An 18,078-nucleotide genomic window follows, 5' to 3' on the forward strand; every position below is an offset into this window, starting at 1 on the left:
GCAATGACTCATCCAGGAGGCCACAAAAGAACCAGAACAACATCTAAAGAACTGCAGGTCAGTGTTCATGATTCAACAATGAGGTAGAGACTGGGCAAAAATGGCATCCATGGGAGAGTTCAAGGAGAAAACCAAGGTCCCAAAGGCCCTCTCACAATTACCAAAAACATCTTGATGATCCCCAAGACTCTTGGGAAAGGCACTGACATTATAAATTCACTTGTATATAAAATATAAACAGGGTAGAGTTTTTGGGAAGGAGAAAAGTAGTCACACAAAACCAAACAGGCCTCTGTGTCAAGCTGTAAACGTGTTTATTTCTGCTTTAAAGTTGCACATTTTAACATGAGAGTCTATGGAGAGACAGACTCAAGTGGCCATTAGAGGAACTGCAGGTCTTGGCACAATAACTCACAGTTATTCATCATTTCATACAGACCAATCAGCTCCCTGAGATGAGCTCGGATCCAGTGAGGTACTGACATAGGATGTGAGCGTCTGTCATATGTTGCACGCTTTCGGCTCATCCTATTGGCTCGTTCCTCGAGCTCCTCCAGCTGTTTTGAGCTGCTGCAGAAGGCCACTGCCATCGAGGGAACACTTTTGCCACAGTTTTACACACACAAAAAGATTCTAGGTCTGACCAATGTCGCAGCCGTAGGCAAAAAGATGACAGTCAATAAAATTCTAAAAGGTAATTTATTAACACAATGATCAAAAAGTAAAAGATAAAACAGTCCAGTGTCCAATTTGCCTGTGAAGTAAAAACACACAGTCCAAGGCCAGAGCCAGCTATGCCACAAAGCCAGTTGTGGCATAGTAAGTAGATAGCCAGTGATCACTCTGGCCTCTGCAACTCAGCTGCCTTCAGGCTGCGGCATATAATTGGCCCTGGCCTGCACAGAGACACAAAGTAACATGTTTCATGTCTCTCTGTGCAAAATGGGTTCAAAAACATAAACAACCGTGGTATACTGTTTGTCCGTGATTTGTGGCAGGATCAGCCTGATATTATTTGTGTCCCACTGTAACTTTACTGTATAAAGAGCTAAGATCTCCAAAATGTCAGGAGCAATGACTGTAGTCATTGGTCAGGAGTAGTTTATAAGAAGTGTTTGTGAACTAAAAATCAAGAATGTGGGATACTGTTTGTACGTGATTTGGACAGCCCAGCGCGTGCTCCCGACGCAGGGGGAACTAATTCTGTGGGGAGACCTACCTTGGCACTTGTGCAGGTGAAGCCAAAAGCAAGATAAGATATGCCTCATCATATTTTCTAGTATTTGGCTTGGAAGGAAGTTAGTTTGGAAACATATTTGCTTCATCTTCTGCTTTCCGTTTGTGTGGAAGCCCTGTCAAAAACCTGCCCATTATGCTAGCACTCTCTGCTCTAACCTATGCAGCTTATTGTGAAATTTTGCAGCCAACTTCCGGTTTTGCCTCGCTGACTTGACGCACTGCCTCTGCTCTCTCTATGCAGACGGTGTGACGTCAGCCAGAGTCGGTCAGCTGGCTCCTCCATCTGAGCAGCACAGAGAGCCTCTCCCACAGGGAGACATCACCAAAAAACGCCCGAGTCTGGCCAGCAGCATCGGCGGCCTGCCGGAAGAGGAAAAGATATGGATAAAACGAGACTATAGTGGGGGATCGGCCATCGGCGATTATAGGAAAGACTAACTAGAATATTTATTTACCTATTTATTAATTATTTATTTTCCCTGCCAGCAATGGCTGGGGTCCATGGCTGCGGCTGCTGAGAGGCAGGTGCAATACCATCGACGAAGGCGTTTCGCTCCTCGGCATGGACGATCTACAGGCTGGCCCAGTGCCCATCCACAGCGCCCGGGATCTGATGCTTTCTGCCGGAGGACAGGGATAACAGGGCCGCGACTGGAGGCGATAGCCCGTAACTGGCTGGAGGAGCGGGAGGAGGAGGAGGGGGTCTATTCATATCAGTTTATTAGAACCGATATTTTCAGCAGGGGAATCAAGGTTATGCGCACACAACAGTCTGCCTCCGTTCTGTAAACCTGCTGCAAAATGGCATGACTGTTCTCCTTTTTGAAGGCAGACTGTGATTGAATGTGCCCCTTCCCCCGTGCTGAGCGCATTCAAAAGCGGTGACACCCTCGCCTTTTAGGAGGGCCTGAAAAACTGTTGAGAGGAGGCGCAGCTTCATCTGGACCACAGCTGCCAAGATGATGGAGCTGCAGATAGACGAGGTGGTCTACCAGGACGACTACGGCTCCGGCTCCGTGATGTCGGAGCGGGTGTCGGGCCTGGCAAACAGCATCTACCGGGAGTTCGAGCGGCTGATACACAGCTACGATGAGGAGGTGGTGAAGGAGCTGATGCCTCTTGTGGTGAACGTCCTGGAAAACCTCGACGCGGTGCTGACGGAGAACCAGGAGCACGAGGTGGAGCTGGAGCTGCTGAAGGAGGACAACGAGCAGCTCATCACCCAGTATGAGAGGGAGAAAGCGCTGCGCAAGCAGGCGGAGGAGGTGCGTTAAGAGCTCCCCACACAGCACCACCGGCCACCGAAGGCCCGTCATTATCATCACTTCCAGCCGTCCTGTTCTGTAGGCACATGTGACTCATGTTTAGGCCTGTGACAGGGATTGCTAAACGTATTATTAGTGTCAATGCACTGCAGTCACTCGTAAACACACTGCTTACATTACTTAGGGATATTTAAATCAGTATAGAGACACCACTGGAAGTTTCTTTTTCTTTTAAAGAGGGTCAACCAGGTAAACAACAGGGACGTTTCCGGGATTTCTGAAATCAGGGGGCCCAGGGATGGGCAGACCAAGGCAGGGGTGCACAGCAGTGTTGAAAACACTAGGCACAATTATCATAATTATCAACTAGGAGTCCACATGCAGATGGTGTTATTATAAAGGTAAACCATTGTTTTGGTTTAAAACAATGTTTTTGCAACATGTTAAAGAAGTATTTAGATACTTTAGGTGAGTAAAAGTTGTAATCCTGCATCCAAATATGGGTTTATGGCAGAATCCTAAACATTGCATTACCGGATCATAGTTATTGGTCCATTTATATCTTTATCACTTTAATCTTACGACTGGAGACAATTTTAATCATGTTACTCATGTTGCTACGGGGAGTTTTATGACTAATGGTAATAATAATAATACAGATTTTTAGATCCATAGATTTAAATATTAAAATCTGCTAAATTAGAGTAAATTAAATGGTATGGAGCACAAGGATAATAACTGTACTGAAAATATAGTGAAGTGGAAATAGAAACCAGGAAAACTTCAGTAACATACTTGAGTAAATGTGCTACAAGTAATACACCATCACTCATTATACTCCAGCTCGCATCTGTACTGTAAGAACTGTCTGAGACAATCACATTTCTGGGGGTGGGCAGTGCCACCCTGTGCCCCCCTTCTGACCTTTGAAGTTAAGCACATGCATTGAAACAAAAGACATCTTACAGTTTTACCCTCGTTGTCTGTTTATCAACATCAGATTCTTTATGAAATGAAGCTAAAATCTAACATCGATGAATTCTGTTACTACAAGTTTTCCAAATATTGCTGTTTAACTTTAAAGTTAAAGTTAATAGCTTTGTCTCTATTACAGATTTTTATTATCACTTTTTTCCTGCCAGTACTCCAGCTAACCGTTAACAGTGCTGCTACCACCATCATCACACATGGAATTTTAAGTGCTCCTTCCTTAAACTTTAACACAACACAGCAGAAGTATATGCAAATATAACACAAACACAGTATGCAAACACAAAGTGAGGGAGGACATGATAGCAGGACATGCATGAAGATAAAGGCACAGTCGGCGTGACTCTCTGTGTGGGCGTTTGCATTCGAAAACAGTGAAAGAACAGGAACACAAACAACAAAAAGTGTGTTTCAATACGGGGCTATTAAATTACAGACTGAACTCCACCTGCAGCCACTTTTATCTCCTCTGTTTTTACCTGAGTGGTGTCATAACAGCAGTGAGATCCTGCAGGCAGGCATCATAAAGCAACTTTAATCCTCCTCCCATCCAAAGAGGCCTCGGAGTATCACTGGCAGCCTTGCTGGTGTCAGCTTAGCTCAGCTTTTAGCCCACTTTGTCATCTGCTCTCCCCAGCGCCGTCCCCTCTGTTAGTTATCTAGTTTGTTTTCACTTTAAGCTGCCTTGTATTTAAGCTTTGGTTTAATATCATTACAGACAGAAAATGCTTATTGTGAAAATGGGATTTTGTAGGGCCAGTACTTGAAAATGAACATGTGCTGCAGGTTAAAGTAGGTGCTGAGCCATCAGTCGTGCCTCTGCAGAAACTGAAAAGGAAAACTGTAACAACAATGCATGCCTTTACATGCTATTTATATGTGTGCCAAAAAAAACCAAAACACTGTACAGAAATCAGATCGTCTCTTTGTGGTCAGCTAGGGCTCTTTTCTTGCCTAAATTTTTTTCACCCACATGCAAATCTCTCTTTGCACTTCTGGCACAAGCTGTCTCGAAGACATTGCATATTTAAGATTTGAAGTATCGTGCAGGGCTGCGCACACTTTTGCACAAACCTGTACTTGTTTGATGACCTTAGATGACAAATAAACAGACAGTTTTCTCCATCACTGGGGTGCAGAGGGGGATGGGATGATGTGCAAATGGGTAGAAGTCACAGGAAATCAATAGCACACAGAGCTCACTGGGGGAGTCTGGGACTGTAATCTGATTTGTGCTCATGAGAAGCAGAGAGAGAGAGTGAGAATAACAAAAGCAGAGAGAAAGAAACAGACTGAGGGTTTTATGAAGCTACGGCAGAGGCGAGCAAACGCCCGGCCCAGCCCAGGCCAGATCGGAAAGAGTCTAAGGATGATAAGAGGAAAAAGAAGCAAACAGAGTCTGAGGAAAACAATAATGCCTCCTCCTGCAAGACATGGACAACAACAAGCAGAAAAGGCAGCTCACATTACAAAGTTATTAGAGCTAATGGTAAACAAAGACAACAGCCGCATCTTTTTACTCATGAAGCGTTCGACCGAGATACCCACAAGCACAAATTTAACCATTTTGTAGCATCTCCTGCTAAAACATCCTGTGTTTGTCTCCAGCCATCTTTTCCCCATCTCTCTTAATGTGATTTACATACAAAGGATTAACCAGCTAAGCTCCACATGTTATCTTAACCTCTAGATTTTATAATAATTTCAAAGATTTCAGATTTTCCTCTTCTCCTCATCATGCTTCACACCCTCCTCAGATATCACTCAGATATAACTCCTCAGATATCAATGTGGTCACAGTTGAGCGTGTGACCACACTGCAGTCACACTTAGAGTCAGTTTGTCAGGAAAGCTCCTTAGTTTCACTCGTCACACATCGCAGGATTGCTTAATGAGAATTATTCCGACTGGACCGCGCAAACATTCATTCCTACGCTGTGTCACGTTACCTGTCTGAGTGCTGTTCGCACAGTTTAAAGTTATTTATGAGAATGCACCGTGTTTTTCTTGCTTCTGTAGTTACACCAGTGCACACTGCAAGCTGTGCCTCACTAACACTGCATTTTAATGGAAAGCGATGTGCCTTTACCTGCACGGTTTAGGAGCCTCGTGCAGATAAAGGCATGGGGGATAGAGGGATGGACTTGAAGGGCACCTTCCCAGTCTGAGGGGGGCAGGACGAAAGATATTGCTGTGTTTTTATTTCAGCGAGAAACAAAGACATCTAGTATGTCACAAAGACAGTGTTTTGATGCGTAAACTCGGTCGTTTATCATTGAATCTATAGTATGTTAATGCTGTGGATGTTCAACAGTGACAAGGCTGGAGGTTCGCTCTTCCTGCACCATGAGTACAGTGCAAAAACTGCAGCAGCTACAAGAATTCTGCAGCAATCACTCTGCAATTTCTCCAGGAATTTCACATTCTCCTTCTGCTAAAGCTGCAAGGAGACCACAGCATTAGTGTTGTTTACTGTGCTGCGTGTTTCAGGGTGTGTTTTGCCACATTTTCGGTAATTCGTTAAACTTGGTTAAATTCTTTAGTGACCTCTTCCCTGTAGCCGTGGAGATATTTCTACACGTGTCAATGACAAGTGTTGTTCATTCCCTGCAATTAATGCTTTAGGTACAGCATCAGCACTGGTTGTATTTTCAGAGTGCTGTTGTGTTGCAGTGCTTGCTATTTTGTGTGGCGTGTATCTGCTGCACGTTGGTGTTTCCAAGGTCTGTCTGCAGTCAGAGGATTACCGTATTAAGACTTTGTGGACTTGCGGAAAAAAGGACGTCATTGTGAGCAGCTTTATTTAAAAAAAATGGAACAGGCAGCATGGCGGGGGGGAGTAGGCAGCTCTGTGTTTCTGCATGTATTGTGAGATAAATTTATTATACAGACCTGAAGGAGACAAACTGTGAAATACTTTTACCGTAATACCCAGATGCTACTGGCACATATAACCACATGTAAAGTGGGTTCAGTTTTCATTTTTTGACATGTGCACAAAAGCCCCGATATATCCTGATATATCACTGCTCTGAAGCTGATATGAACAATTATGTAATTCATAGACAATATGAAGTAAAATGATATGCTGTTTCCCTTCATATGAATTATAACAAAAATACTAATTTTATGTGACCTTTCGCTTTTAGAGTCCGTAAATTAATTTCTCAGTCTATTTTTTTCTCTTGTTTGCCTTTTATCAGAAATTTATTGAATTTGAGGATTCGCTGGAGGCCGAGAAGAAGGACCTGCAGATACAGGTGGAGTTTTTGGAGCTACAGGGGAAACAGCTGGAGCTGAAGGCAAAGAACTATTCTGACCAGAGTGAGTGCATAGACGTCATGTTATATGCTGTGCATAGGTGTAGGACACCTGGCTCAACGGGTGACCCTTATACCGAAGGTTGTACTGCTTACTCCAGGGTCCTGGGTTTGAGTCCGCCCCAGGCTGTCCTCTGAAGGTCATCGTGCTCCCGCTTTTCTCCACTGCCTTCCTGTCTACACTACACTGTCCTGTCTAATAGAATATGCTGTACATGTGGCTGCTGAGGCTCGTTCAAAACACTGGAAATAGTGTTTAACAGCTGTGTGTGTGTGTAAGAAGGAGGCCAGCAGGAGAGATAACACAGAGGCTCCAGGATACATTTCCACTGTAGTTTTGAAGGGAAGGCAGAAAGAGAAGTAGACACGCTCAGGATGTATTTTTAGACTTTGGTTGATTTTGAAATGAAACACTGATTTTCTTTGCTGTACATTATAAATACAGGCATCCAGTTAGCTTAGGGATTTATTTATTTGTATGTTTGCAGGGATCCACTGTACCCTTAATGTTTCTTTGTTCCTCCCCCAATGATTACTATATTAAATAGTGCAGCAATTTAAATACAAGCAGGCAAACATAAATTTGCAATCATTTCAATTTCATAACTTTGCACTCCTACTATGCAATCCAAAATGATACTTTATGTCCATTTAATTGGAGAAAGGTTATAAAGTGAGCTGGATGTCACGGCTGTTTAAATGTACTTTTGTTCTTGTTGCTCCTGAAGTTGATGTTGTGTCCGTCTGCTTCACAGTCACTCGGCTGGAAGAGCGAGAGTCAGACATGAAGAAAGAGTACAACGCTCTGCATCAGCGCCACACTGAGGTGAGCAAACCTTGGGCCCTCCTGTAAAATCACAAGAGTTAGATATTCTGCTGAACACCTACTCTTTTCTTTTTGATTTCTAGCTAGGATTTATTACACATTAGGCCCCATATCGGCATAATCCACCAAACATGCTCACAGTCATTTCAAATATTCATGATACTAAGCTTGAATGATACAACCATCATGAGCAATGTTTCAGTAAAAGAAGCAGAATGGTGTTTTTTTACAACTCAGAGTATCTAAATATGTAAGCCTAGTTAAACACTGTAAACAAGGCTGAGCGCGGAAGTATTCAAAGCACTTTTGACCCCCATCAGTCTGGTTATCCATTAATTCACAAAACACAGTGTGTAGTAGATTATAGGTCAATCATGAAATAACTCTAATCCTTTATATTGTCAATGTATTTATTTAAAGAGGACAATGTGGTTCAACATACACTATATTGCCCAAAGTATTTGCTCATCTGTCTTCGCACGCATTTGAACTTGAGTAACATCCTGTTCTTAATCAATAGGGTTTAAGATGATGTTGGCCCACCCTTTGCAGCTATAACAGGTTCACCTCTTCTGGGAAGAAGACTTCCACAAGTTTAGGATTGTTTATGGGAATTTTTGACCATTGTTCCCGAAACACATTTGTGAGTTCAGACACTGACGAGGTCTGGCTCACAATCTCCGCTCTAATTCATCCCAAAGATTTTCTGTTGAGTTGAGGTCAGGACTCTGTGCATCCCAGTTGAGTTCTTCCACACCTAACTTCCTCATCTACATCTTTATGGAGCTTGCTTTGTGCAATGGTGCACAGTCATGTTGAACCATCTGGGACCCAAAACTGTTCCCTTAAAGTCGTTAGCATGAAGTTGGCCAAAATGTCTTGGTATGCTGAAGCATTAAGAGTTCGTTTCACTGGAACTAAGGGCCTGAGCCCAACTCCTGAAAAACATCCCCACACCTTTATCCTCACTCCACCAAGGTTCACGCTTGGTACGGTGCAGTCAGACAAGTACCGTTGTCCTGGCAACCACCAAACCAAGACTCATCCATTGAATTGTCGGACAGTGAAGCGTGATTCGTCACTTCGGCTTGGATGCAGCTGTTTCCATGGAACTGTTAAACTCTCCACACATTGCTCTGAGCTAATCTGAAGGCCACATGAAGTCTGGAGTTCTTTAACGATTGAATCTGCAGAAAGTTGGCGACCTCTGCACACTATCTGCCTCTGCATCGGCTGACCCTGCTCTGAGTTCCTGTCATTCCCAATCGCTTCCACTTTGTTATAATACCACTAACAGCTGACTGTGGAATATTTAGCAGTGAGGAAATTTCATGTGTGGACAGGTGGCATCCTATCACAGTACCACGCTGGATTTTACTGAGCTTCTGAGAACGACAGATTCTTTCATAAATATTTGTAGAAGCAGCCTGCATGCCTGGGTGCTTGATTTTTATACACCTGTGAACATGGAAGTGATTGGAACACCTGAATTCAACAGTCTGGAAGGTTTACTGAATACTTAGCATTAGCACTATAGCATGCTACCAATATGGAGCATGAAACTGACATTTATAGCTATTGCTAATTTTTAACTCTTATTCCTTGCTGGGCTTTTACATTCATAATGCACAACATTCAGTTACATAACACCACAAGATACTATAAACAAAAGTACAATAAATAAATAAATAGTGTAGGAAGATAGATATTGTCTTCTACGCTACATCCATGCCCTCAGTCCAGATTGCCCTGCTCTCCGGTTGTTCTCAAAACGATTTTTTGTTCTTGATTTCTTGGATCACAGATGATTCAGACATACGTCGAGCACATAGAGCGGTCCAAAATGCAGCAGGCGGGGAGTAACAGCCAATCAGAAGGCACCGGCTGTGGACGATCGTGAGTGTTTTGTTTTTTCTTTCATTTATATTCTGTGTGTGTGTAATTGTCTGTTTCTGTGGATCTGAACTATCACCCCCCGTCGTGTTGTTGATGATGTTTTGCACAGATCTATCATCTATCTATTTCGTGTTGCAGCACATTTCTTGTGTTGAAGCTGGCGCCGTTTGTCATCAGCCACACTGAACAGCTGCTGCGTCCCGCTAACAGAGAGGAGAGGCGATGTGCAAACAGACACAACAGTCATTATAAACCTTTGTGGAAAATAATTAGAAAAACAAAGGAAGTTTGACTTTAATGTGCCAGCTTGTCGTGTTGAGCCAGGGCCAATCCCATGGGCTTGACAGCTAGAAGAGGAGCGGGACATCTGGTGTAGCTGCCTATCTAAGCTCCAGATTAGTCACTTTTAGCAATATGTCCACTAACTCATAAAATACCCACAGTGAAAGGCATGCAAGAAGTTTGCTCCAGACTTCTGATACTGTAAATAATTAATTGAGTAAATGATGAGCTTGCTTTCAGCAGTACCAATCTTTTAGTTTTAGTTTCGATTTTTTAGCCTATTTTTCCTGTAAAAGGTGTCAAACTGTGAGATTCTTGCATGCAGGTTCTCTTGAAGTCTACCGAAAGACTGCGAAAGATGTTTAGCTTACAGATGACCATAAAGGTCATAGCAAAACCTTCAGCTTGCGGTTTTTCTTCTTTTTTTTTTTTAAAGTGATATATTTGCAGGTTTTTAATTGAATCCATTTGTCCTTCTACGAGTGGATGTCCAATGTCAGTGGCTGCAAAATGAATCCAAAACATTACTGATTCAACCCCGAACCGTTGCAGAGATGGTCTCATGGTGATAATCTGCACCCTTTTTTCCCCCTTTCCTTTTTTGGCATTTGCAAAGTTTTGATGCAACAGGAAAGATTTCCCTTTAATAACTTCCCTGTAATGATTATATCTGTGCTCCAGAGTCTCCTAAATCTTGTTGAAGGGTTGAAGTGAGAGAAGGGTTTGATTTGTAATTGTTCCAGAAAGTTTTCTTTTTCTTTCTGAACTAAACCAAACCTCCAGTATTGTCACTAGCTGCCAGTTCTCCGAGGCTCTGATTGAGTTTGCTGTATTTTTGTTAACTTTTCCTCTTTTTTTGGGCATCAATTACTTTAATCGTCTTACTGCCATTAAGCTGCTGGGACAGGACTTTGCTTCCGCTGGCCTTTCTTAACCATGACTGTGAACGAGCCAGAGCCCCAATAAACTGAGACACTAGAAAAAGTTAAACACCAAAAAGTTAAAACACCAGATTTTAAATGTTTTGACCAGTCATGCTCAAAGCTTTCCATGCCACTGTGTATCGTGTATCTCTAAAGTCAATTCGGCTACAGCGTCTAATGAAATGCATCTCAATCCTGCAAGTCTTCATCAACTGTGCTTATTACCGGAGAATGCATGAGGACAGTGTTATAGGTGGTTATGGGAGTCCTGCTGGGGTGTTCAGAATTAATAAAGTGAACATTTGATTATCCGAAGCAGTTTTAAAGACAAGACAGTGAAGATGTGCAGAAAAAACAAAACAAACTGTAGTTTAACTAAATGTGTAAAAGTGCGTGTTTGTTTGTGCGGTGTTATGCATCATGGCATGTTCCTGTCTCCTGTCCTTCTCTAATCAGTGTCTGTCTTGTCTGTCTTGCTGGCTTGCTCTCTGTGCTGCTGTTTGCACAGTCAACGACACACATGGAGGAAAAGGTAAATCCAACATGATTCCTCGACTGCCTCGCTCCGCTTCCCTCGAGTCTGAATTAAAAATATCCCTCCCCTTATATTTGCTGCGCTTCCACACTTTATGGATGAAAGTATTCCCTAATGCACTTAATTTGCTAGTTACCGATGCTTTATTATGTTGGATGCATCAGTGATGTTTTACTTCAATCTTAAATTAAGGACTAAGGAATGGATCAAGGGTCATGTTTAGCATATTTTCCCGATATCTCCCCCTACCTTCTCCTCTTTCTCCCTCATGTGTTTCTGCCAGTCAGTTTGTCCCCCGTCTGTCTGTCTGCCTGTCCTGCTTGTCTTTTGCTTTGTCCATGTTATATATAATTTTAAACATCAGGATCTGAGGTTGTTTTTTCTTTGGATGCTTTTTGTTGGGATTAGTGAGATCAATGCTGTCATGTCTGGGCAGTAATTGTGATGTTTAAACCAAAGGTTAGTGTAGCTTCACACAAACACATGGTGCAGCTAGTCTGGACCTTTCCAAAGGCAGCAACAAAGCCATAGCACATCTAAAACTCATTAGTTTACATGTACGGGGTTAAATCTATACAAAAGCCAAGTGTTAAACCATCAGTCTGTTGTTTTAGCAGTTTTTGGAGGTCATGATGTGGAGCCTCTGCTGCTAGCTAAAACAGTTGGTGGATCTTTTTGCCTGTGGACTGAAACAAAATAGCACTCTAAGCTAAGCTAACTGACAGCTTCACCTTTATTGTACAGAGACAGCAACAAAGAGTCATGAATGAGAGTGTGAGTGACTGTCTATAGCGGGGGTGTCAAACATAAGATACCGGGGCCAGAATCGGCCCAACAAAAACTCCAGTCTGGCCCATTGGATATGTTTGGAAACTGTGGAGGGGGGAAAGATTTTGGACTAACTATATATTAATAGAGCTTTTTTTAGGGCTTTTCCTACTGATAAAGACCTCCCCAAATGCCATTCATACTATTCTAAAGCAAACAAGTAAGAGTTAGACTATTAAAAGACAGAAACGTGTTAGCGCGGTTAGCTCGTTAATGCGTTGACGCCATCCAGCCCCATGCACAGGGCGATCCGCGGTAACTCGTTAACGGAGATTTGCCGCGTTAATGCAGTTATGGCGTTAACGCCATTTTAAAGAGATTAACTTTTTCCTATATTTAAGATATCTCTGGATTTTTAAAGGTGCAGTAAAAAGGCTTTAAATTGACAAAGGGTTGAGTTTTCAATAGTATGATCAAAGTGAATCGCATGTGGCCACGATATAAAATGAGTTTGACATTCTTGGGCTATAGTTTAACCCAGGCACAGACTTAAAAAACTGGTTTTGCTTTGCATTATATGCCTGCCAGAGTGAGCTCCAGCACCCCGGGGGGGAAGGGCATTGAATATGATACACTGAAATAACCAAGAGGCAGTCTCACCTAATCTCCACCACCTCTGTGTCTCCTCCTCCAGCAGCAAAGCAGAGCGCCCACCATCGTTGAGCCTGTACCCTGATGGCATGGTACGTGGGGGACTCGGGGGGGCTAGGATGATTCCCGGGAAAGACATCTGGCAGGTCAGCGAGCTCGGCCACTCTACCTTCAGCTCCGCCTACCAGGTGGGACAGAAAATGGCCCTGTCCTCCTCCCTCGACCATAACAGCAGCCTGGGGAGTGGAAAGGGGGAGAGGCTGGCATTTCTGCTGCCGGCCACACCCACACGGACCACCTCCCCTCCCACGCCTGCTTGTGTCACTTTTGAGGAAATTAATTTTGCATTGGAAATCTCAGTTGTTGTTTTTTAATCTAATTAGTTAGGTATAAACGATATGTTGACCCAAGCAAGCAGGGACCGCCGTTAGATGTTTGTTTTTGGCTTCATGCAGTTTTTTCTTGTGTCCTTATTTTACTGTGGCGTTGTGAAGCTGCTTTTTGTGTCGTGTTTTAGTTTACGCTTTTACGCAAAGTTTAAGCTCATGTTTATTAATGTTCGTATAAACTGACAGCATACAGTGCTTCATATGTTATCCAAGGAAACCCCATTTCCTTGAACTCAGTCTGAAACACACAATTTAGAAGCAATTTTAATATTCTCAATACAATTTAAATGACTCAACATAATTTTTTTATCCACAAGAGTGTTTTGCCTTACATATTTAGCCCCGTCACTTTACCTATTTGTTATCTAAGATAAACGTTTAAACCCATTCCCAAAACAAAATAGCAGAAAATTCCCAACTTTACAATCAGTGAGCAAAGTAAGAGACATCCCCGGCCTTCTTTCATTGCACGATGCTCATATAATGACATTTGTGTCTCACCAAGGAGGACGGATCAGAGTCGGACTCGGTGGCGGCCACACCCAGCAGCACAGGAAGTAAGTCCAACACACCCACCTCCTCTGTCCCGTCCGCCACAGTCACCCCCATCAACGAGAGCTTCCACGGGCACGACTTTGACGTCACGCGGCCTGGAAACCGCAGGAAAAGCGCTAAGCGTCTCAGCCGGAATATGGAGGTGCAGGTTTCCCAGGAAACCAGGAATGTCAGCATCGGTAAGAGGATGTCACTGAGCGTGTCCTCACTTCAGAGGTTTGAAGTTACGCTGCATAAAATGTCAGTAGATTGCAGATTGCAGAGTTGCTCACAAAACGTTCAGACAGCCACACTCGGTACTCTGCTCTTCCAGGTATGGGAAGCAGCGACGAGTGGTCCGAGTTTCAGGAGCTCATCGATTCTACACCAGAGCTGGATATGTGTCTGGACCCCCGTATTTATGGAGGAGGAAACAGGTACAAGCAACAGTGTAGCTGTTTTAAGCACGCAGTGTAAAAGGATATCAACATCCATGTTTTCCTGTCAAAACAAAGACAGAAACAGATCTAGAAATCCTTTAGGTGGTCAGAGCTTTGATGGATTAGTCCTGCGTGTCAACAGCATTATATTATATATTTATTAAATAAATAAATATATGAAAAATAAATGTGTTTTCATGTGTTTCAGCCCCTCCCAGGGCATAGTTAACGAGGCCTTCGGCATCAACACAGACTCTCTCTACCACGAGATCAAAGACGCCAAGTCGGACATCATTGGGGATGTGGATGCAGGTGCTGAGCTGCTAGGTAAGAACAGGATTCTGGTTTCAGTATGTTTTGATATATTCATTATTGACACCCTAATCCAAGAGCCCCAAAGCCTGAAAGATAAATCATTTTCCCATGAAAGTGCAATGCTGGTCAGCAGCACATGATTTACTTCAGAGGAGATACTTGAAAACAAATAAAAGCGCCATCTTTACCTCGTCCTCCCAGGGTGACTTTTACTATAAGCTAACAGGCCAATATGCCATGTTATTGCACTCTAAATAGAGAAAATAAGGGCAGATGCATGTGCTGTGTGCGCGTGTTACACAGAGCCAGCATTTGTATTTTCTTTGCACTGCAGGCTCCGAGCTCCATGCGAGGCTGTGCGAATCTGCCGCTGCACTAACTTTACATTCTTTGTCTTGCATGGGGCGCTGCAGCACACGTCTGCATCACCACACAGTCATCCTAAAAAAAACACAATCTCACACCCCAGCTCCAGCTGCACATCCATGCACTTTTTCTTTCATTGTTTGTCTTTGTTATACTTTGCTCTTGTTTTTACAGCAGTTTTAGGGGCAGAGGAACAGTAAATGGAGCAGATTTGAACAGATGTTTTTGTCACTTATGTTCACATTAGTCAGTTTAGATGCCCACTATCGCACACACCCCATTTTGGGCTTATTCACACTGGGAGATTCTGGGAGATTTTGTGTATCAGTATTGACTCACTATCCCTGAGTTTTATGTTACAGAAGCAGCAAGCGCACTCTGACCCCGTCTCCTTGTCCATCTGTTAACCTCTCACCCATTTCCTTTTTTTCCCCTTTTATGTGCTTCTGCCGGTGACATCCATAGGCGAGTTCTCAGGTGTGTATCTGAACACACGTTGGTTGGTATTGTTTTTTCTTAACTCTCTCAACTCCTCTCTACTTTCCAAAATCCACTTTTAAAAGTAGATGCTAATCAGTGGATATAATTGATAACAAAGTAACTTTGGAGTTATTGTGATGCTATGCTAGTAGATGACAAGTGTCAATTAGCAAGCAGTGCAGTGGTTTAGTTCCAGTCCTTTGAGGTAGCGGTGAAATAGCAGTTAATATTTTATTTTTATTCTATTTTTTTTTTACTACAAGCCATCCCTGTTTAATTTTCAGTGAGGATTTCAGTGGTGGGTCCTTTCAGTGGGTCTTTCTAATAGATTTGATGATATAAAGGTCAGATTGTCCTTTGGTTCTGTAGCCATGCCTAAAAACCAAATCAATAAATGCTTATCAGCGTCTTCTCTCCTCTCTTCCCGTTCTTCCTTTTCTTTTTTCCATCTCTAATCTTCACCCTTTCCTCTTTTCTCTCGTCTCCTTTTCTTCTCTCCTTGTTTTGCTTCCAGTCCCTGATGATTTCTTAGGTAAGGCGCCCCATGCCTGCGCTCACATTTGCTTTAGCTTTCACATCCCTCTGTTTGTTTATGTTATGTGGCTTCTTATTTATATTTTCTGTCATTTTTTTATTCCTCATATGCCTGAAATGTTATCATCCTTCGGTAATTGCAGTAAATCTTTCGGACATTATAGAACATTAAAATAATCCAGTGTTAAAGAGATGTTGCAGAGCTCTTATTCAAACAAATACTAAATGTATATATATAGTGGAAGATATAATAACAAAAGAGAATCAGGCAATGATAACAAATTAAGAAATGCATGAGCTCAAAAGCGGTCATGTGATAAAGAAAGTTTTCATATGACTGTGTGCAGTTCAAGAACTATGTGATTCAATCACCCTGTGATTCAGTGGGAATTAAGAGGGTCAGTAGCTGCCAAGCAAATGCACTTGACTAACTGATCATCGGCGAATGTGAGCACCTCCATCAAAGCAGAGGTTTTGGCAGTTTGCTGGTCTGGAGGAACGCTAAGGAGGAAAGACATCAGCGATGATCTTCGAGAAGTAAATGTTGATGCCCAACAATCTGGGAAAGGTTAAAAGGTCATTTCCAAACAACTTAAGGTTCCTCATTCTACAGTGAGAAAGATGAAAACATTCAAGACAGATGCCAATCTTCCCATGAGTGAATGTCTCAGGAAATTCTATAGGCGTCTATAGGCATGTTAAATGTTACTGTTAATGACAGTACAATTAGAAAAAGACTGAACAAGTATGGAGATACTTCCTCATATTGCACAGCACCAACAACTCATACCAGCTGTCAAGCACGGTGGTGGAGGGGTGATGTTTTGGGCTTGTTTCGCAGCCTGGGCACCTTAAAGTCATTGAGTCAACCAAAATATTCTACAGTCAAGTGTGAAGCATCTGTCAGACGGCTCAAACTGGGTCATGGCACAGTGATTCCAAGCGCAGCAGCAAATCTATAACAGAATGGCTGAAAAAGTAAAGAATGAAGGTGTTGCAATGAACCAGTCCAGTCCAGACTCAAGGTTTTGACTGAAATGCTGTGGTGGGACCATAAGAGAGCTGTGCATAAGCAAATCCTCACAAATTTCGATGACCTGAAGCAACGTTGTAAAAAAGAGTAGGCCAAAAATCCTCCACATAGATGTGAGAGACTGTCATACAGAAACCAATTAATTCAAGTTATTGCTGTTAAAAGTTTTTCTACTGAATCATGGGGTCTGCTTAGTTTTTTCACAGGTCTGCATCAAATGATGTGAAAACTTTCTGTTTTTCTTCAGGCTGAAATTCTTTAATTAATTTGACTTCATTTTAAATTTGCTGTCAGAAGTGTTAAAACATGACATCCTGATACTGAGGAGTTATTTTTCCATCCCTGCAGTCACATCACACACCACAACATAAAACTTACACTTTTAATCCAGCATATAATATAATCCACTAAATGTAACACCTATTAAGACCCATCGGCGTTTTTGTTTTGTTTTTGATGCGTTCTCATGTCTCAGAGTTTCTCTGAGTGGATGTGAGCTTTGCTTTTGCTTTTGCTTCCATGTTTTTTTTGTTTTATTTTTCAATTCAGTTTGGGCAATAACGTCGATAAATAGAATTGAATTTTCAACACGATGACATGTTTATGCATGATAACACTAATACTATAATCATTAAAAGATGAACCCTGAATTTTAAAAAATTTTGCAACTAGTTTGGATTTTGTGTTCAAGGTGAAAATAACCTACTTTACTCTGTCTACATTCAAGACATAAATAATAAGAGCAATGAGTTATTTTTAAGATTTCTCAGTATGTTTCCAACATTTTACAGATAAGTCCTTTGTTAGCTTGACTTCTCCTTGTTGTGAATAGTAGAGCTTCAATCATTAATAACTTATTAAACCTCTTATATGAAAACTCATCCTTTGTCCCACACTTACTTTGGTTTGCCTTGAAAGCAGCGTTAACACATAAATGGTTTTCTCATCAATCAGTCGATTGAATAGATCGGCTTCTGAATAAATTATGATTTTTGTTGTGGGGGAGTAACAGTGATGTGAATGTGATTGTTTCAGGGATGAGCAAGGAGTGGGAGAACATGCTGGCAGAGAACAAACAGCTCTTACAGACCAAGTAAGAGACTCAGTGAAGCCTAATATGCACCTGATGATGCTAATGTCACACCCTTTCTGCATTTCATTCAAAGGAAACGCTGAAAGATTTGTTTTTAGTATTGAGACACTTGATCGTGGTTACCTCCTGTTTTCTTATACAACATGTTCTTAGACCAAAACCCTACGTGTGAATGTGAAATTGCAGCTGGTAGTTTCCC

General features: G+C 42.3%; 1 protein-coding gene across 19 annotated transcripts in view; it reads left to right on the forward strand.

Annotated features, from left to right (window-relative positions):
• Positions 1-1,481: 1,481 nt before the first annotated feature.
• Positions 1,482-18,078, forward strand: part of mapk8ip3 (mitogen-activated protein kinase 8 interacting protein 3) — a 31,848-nt gene continuing 15,251 nt past the window's right edge. For 5 of the 19 annotated variants that reach the window (XM_084926335.1, XM_084926337.1, XM_084926346.1 and 2 more), the window contains exons 1-12: positions 1,482-2,504; positions 6,698-6,818; positions 7,570-7,640; positions 9,445-9,536; positions 11,250-11,273; positions 12,739-12,883; positions 13,590-13,818; positions 13,953-14,055; positions 14,267-14,385; positions 15,205-15,216; positions 15,734-15,751; positions 17,822-17,879. In XM_084926335.1, coding sequence (XP_084782461.1) covers positions 2,199-2,504; positions 6,698-6,818; positions 7,570-7,640; positions 9,445-9,536; positions 11,250-11,273; positions 12,739-12,883; positions 13,590-13,818; positions 13,953-14,055; positions 14,267-14,385; positions 15,205-15,216; positions 15,734-15,751; positions 17,822-17,879 — 1,298 coding nt within the window. In that variant the 5' untranslated portion in view covers positions 1,482-2,198. The remainder of the gene's footprint in view (positions 2,505-6,697; positions 6,819-7,569; positions 7,641-9,444; positions 9,537-11,249; positions 11,274-12,738; positions 12,884-13,589; positions 13,819-13,952; positions 14,056-14,266; positions 14,386-15,204; positions 15,217-15,733; positions 15,752-17,821; positions 17,880-18,078) is intronic. The other 14 variants (XM_084926350.1, XM_084926353.1, XM_084926340.1 and 11 more) reach the window with 11 other exon arrangements.

This window comes from Perissodus microlepis, chromosome 4 (genome assembly GCF_051167445.1).
Source record: "Perissodus microlepis isolate ML-2025 ecotype Zambia chromosome 4, ASM5116744v1, whole genome shotgun sequence".
Taxonomy (NCBI): domain Eukaryota; kingdom Metazoa; phylum Chordata; class Actinopteri; order Cichliformes; family Cichlidae; genus Perissodus; species Perissodus microlepis.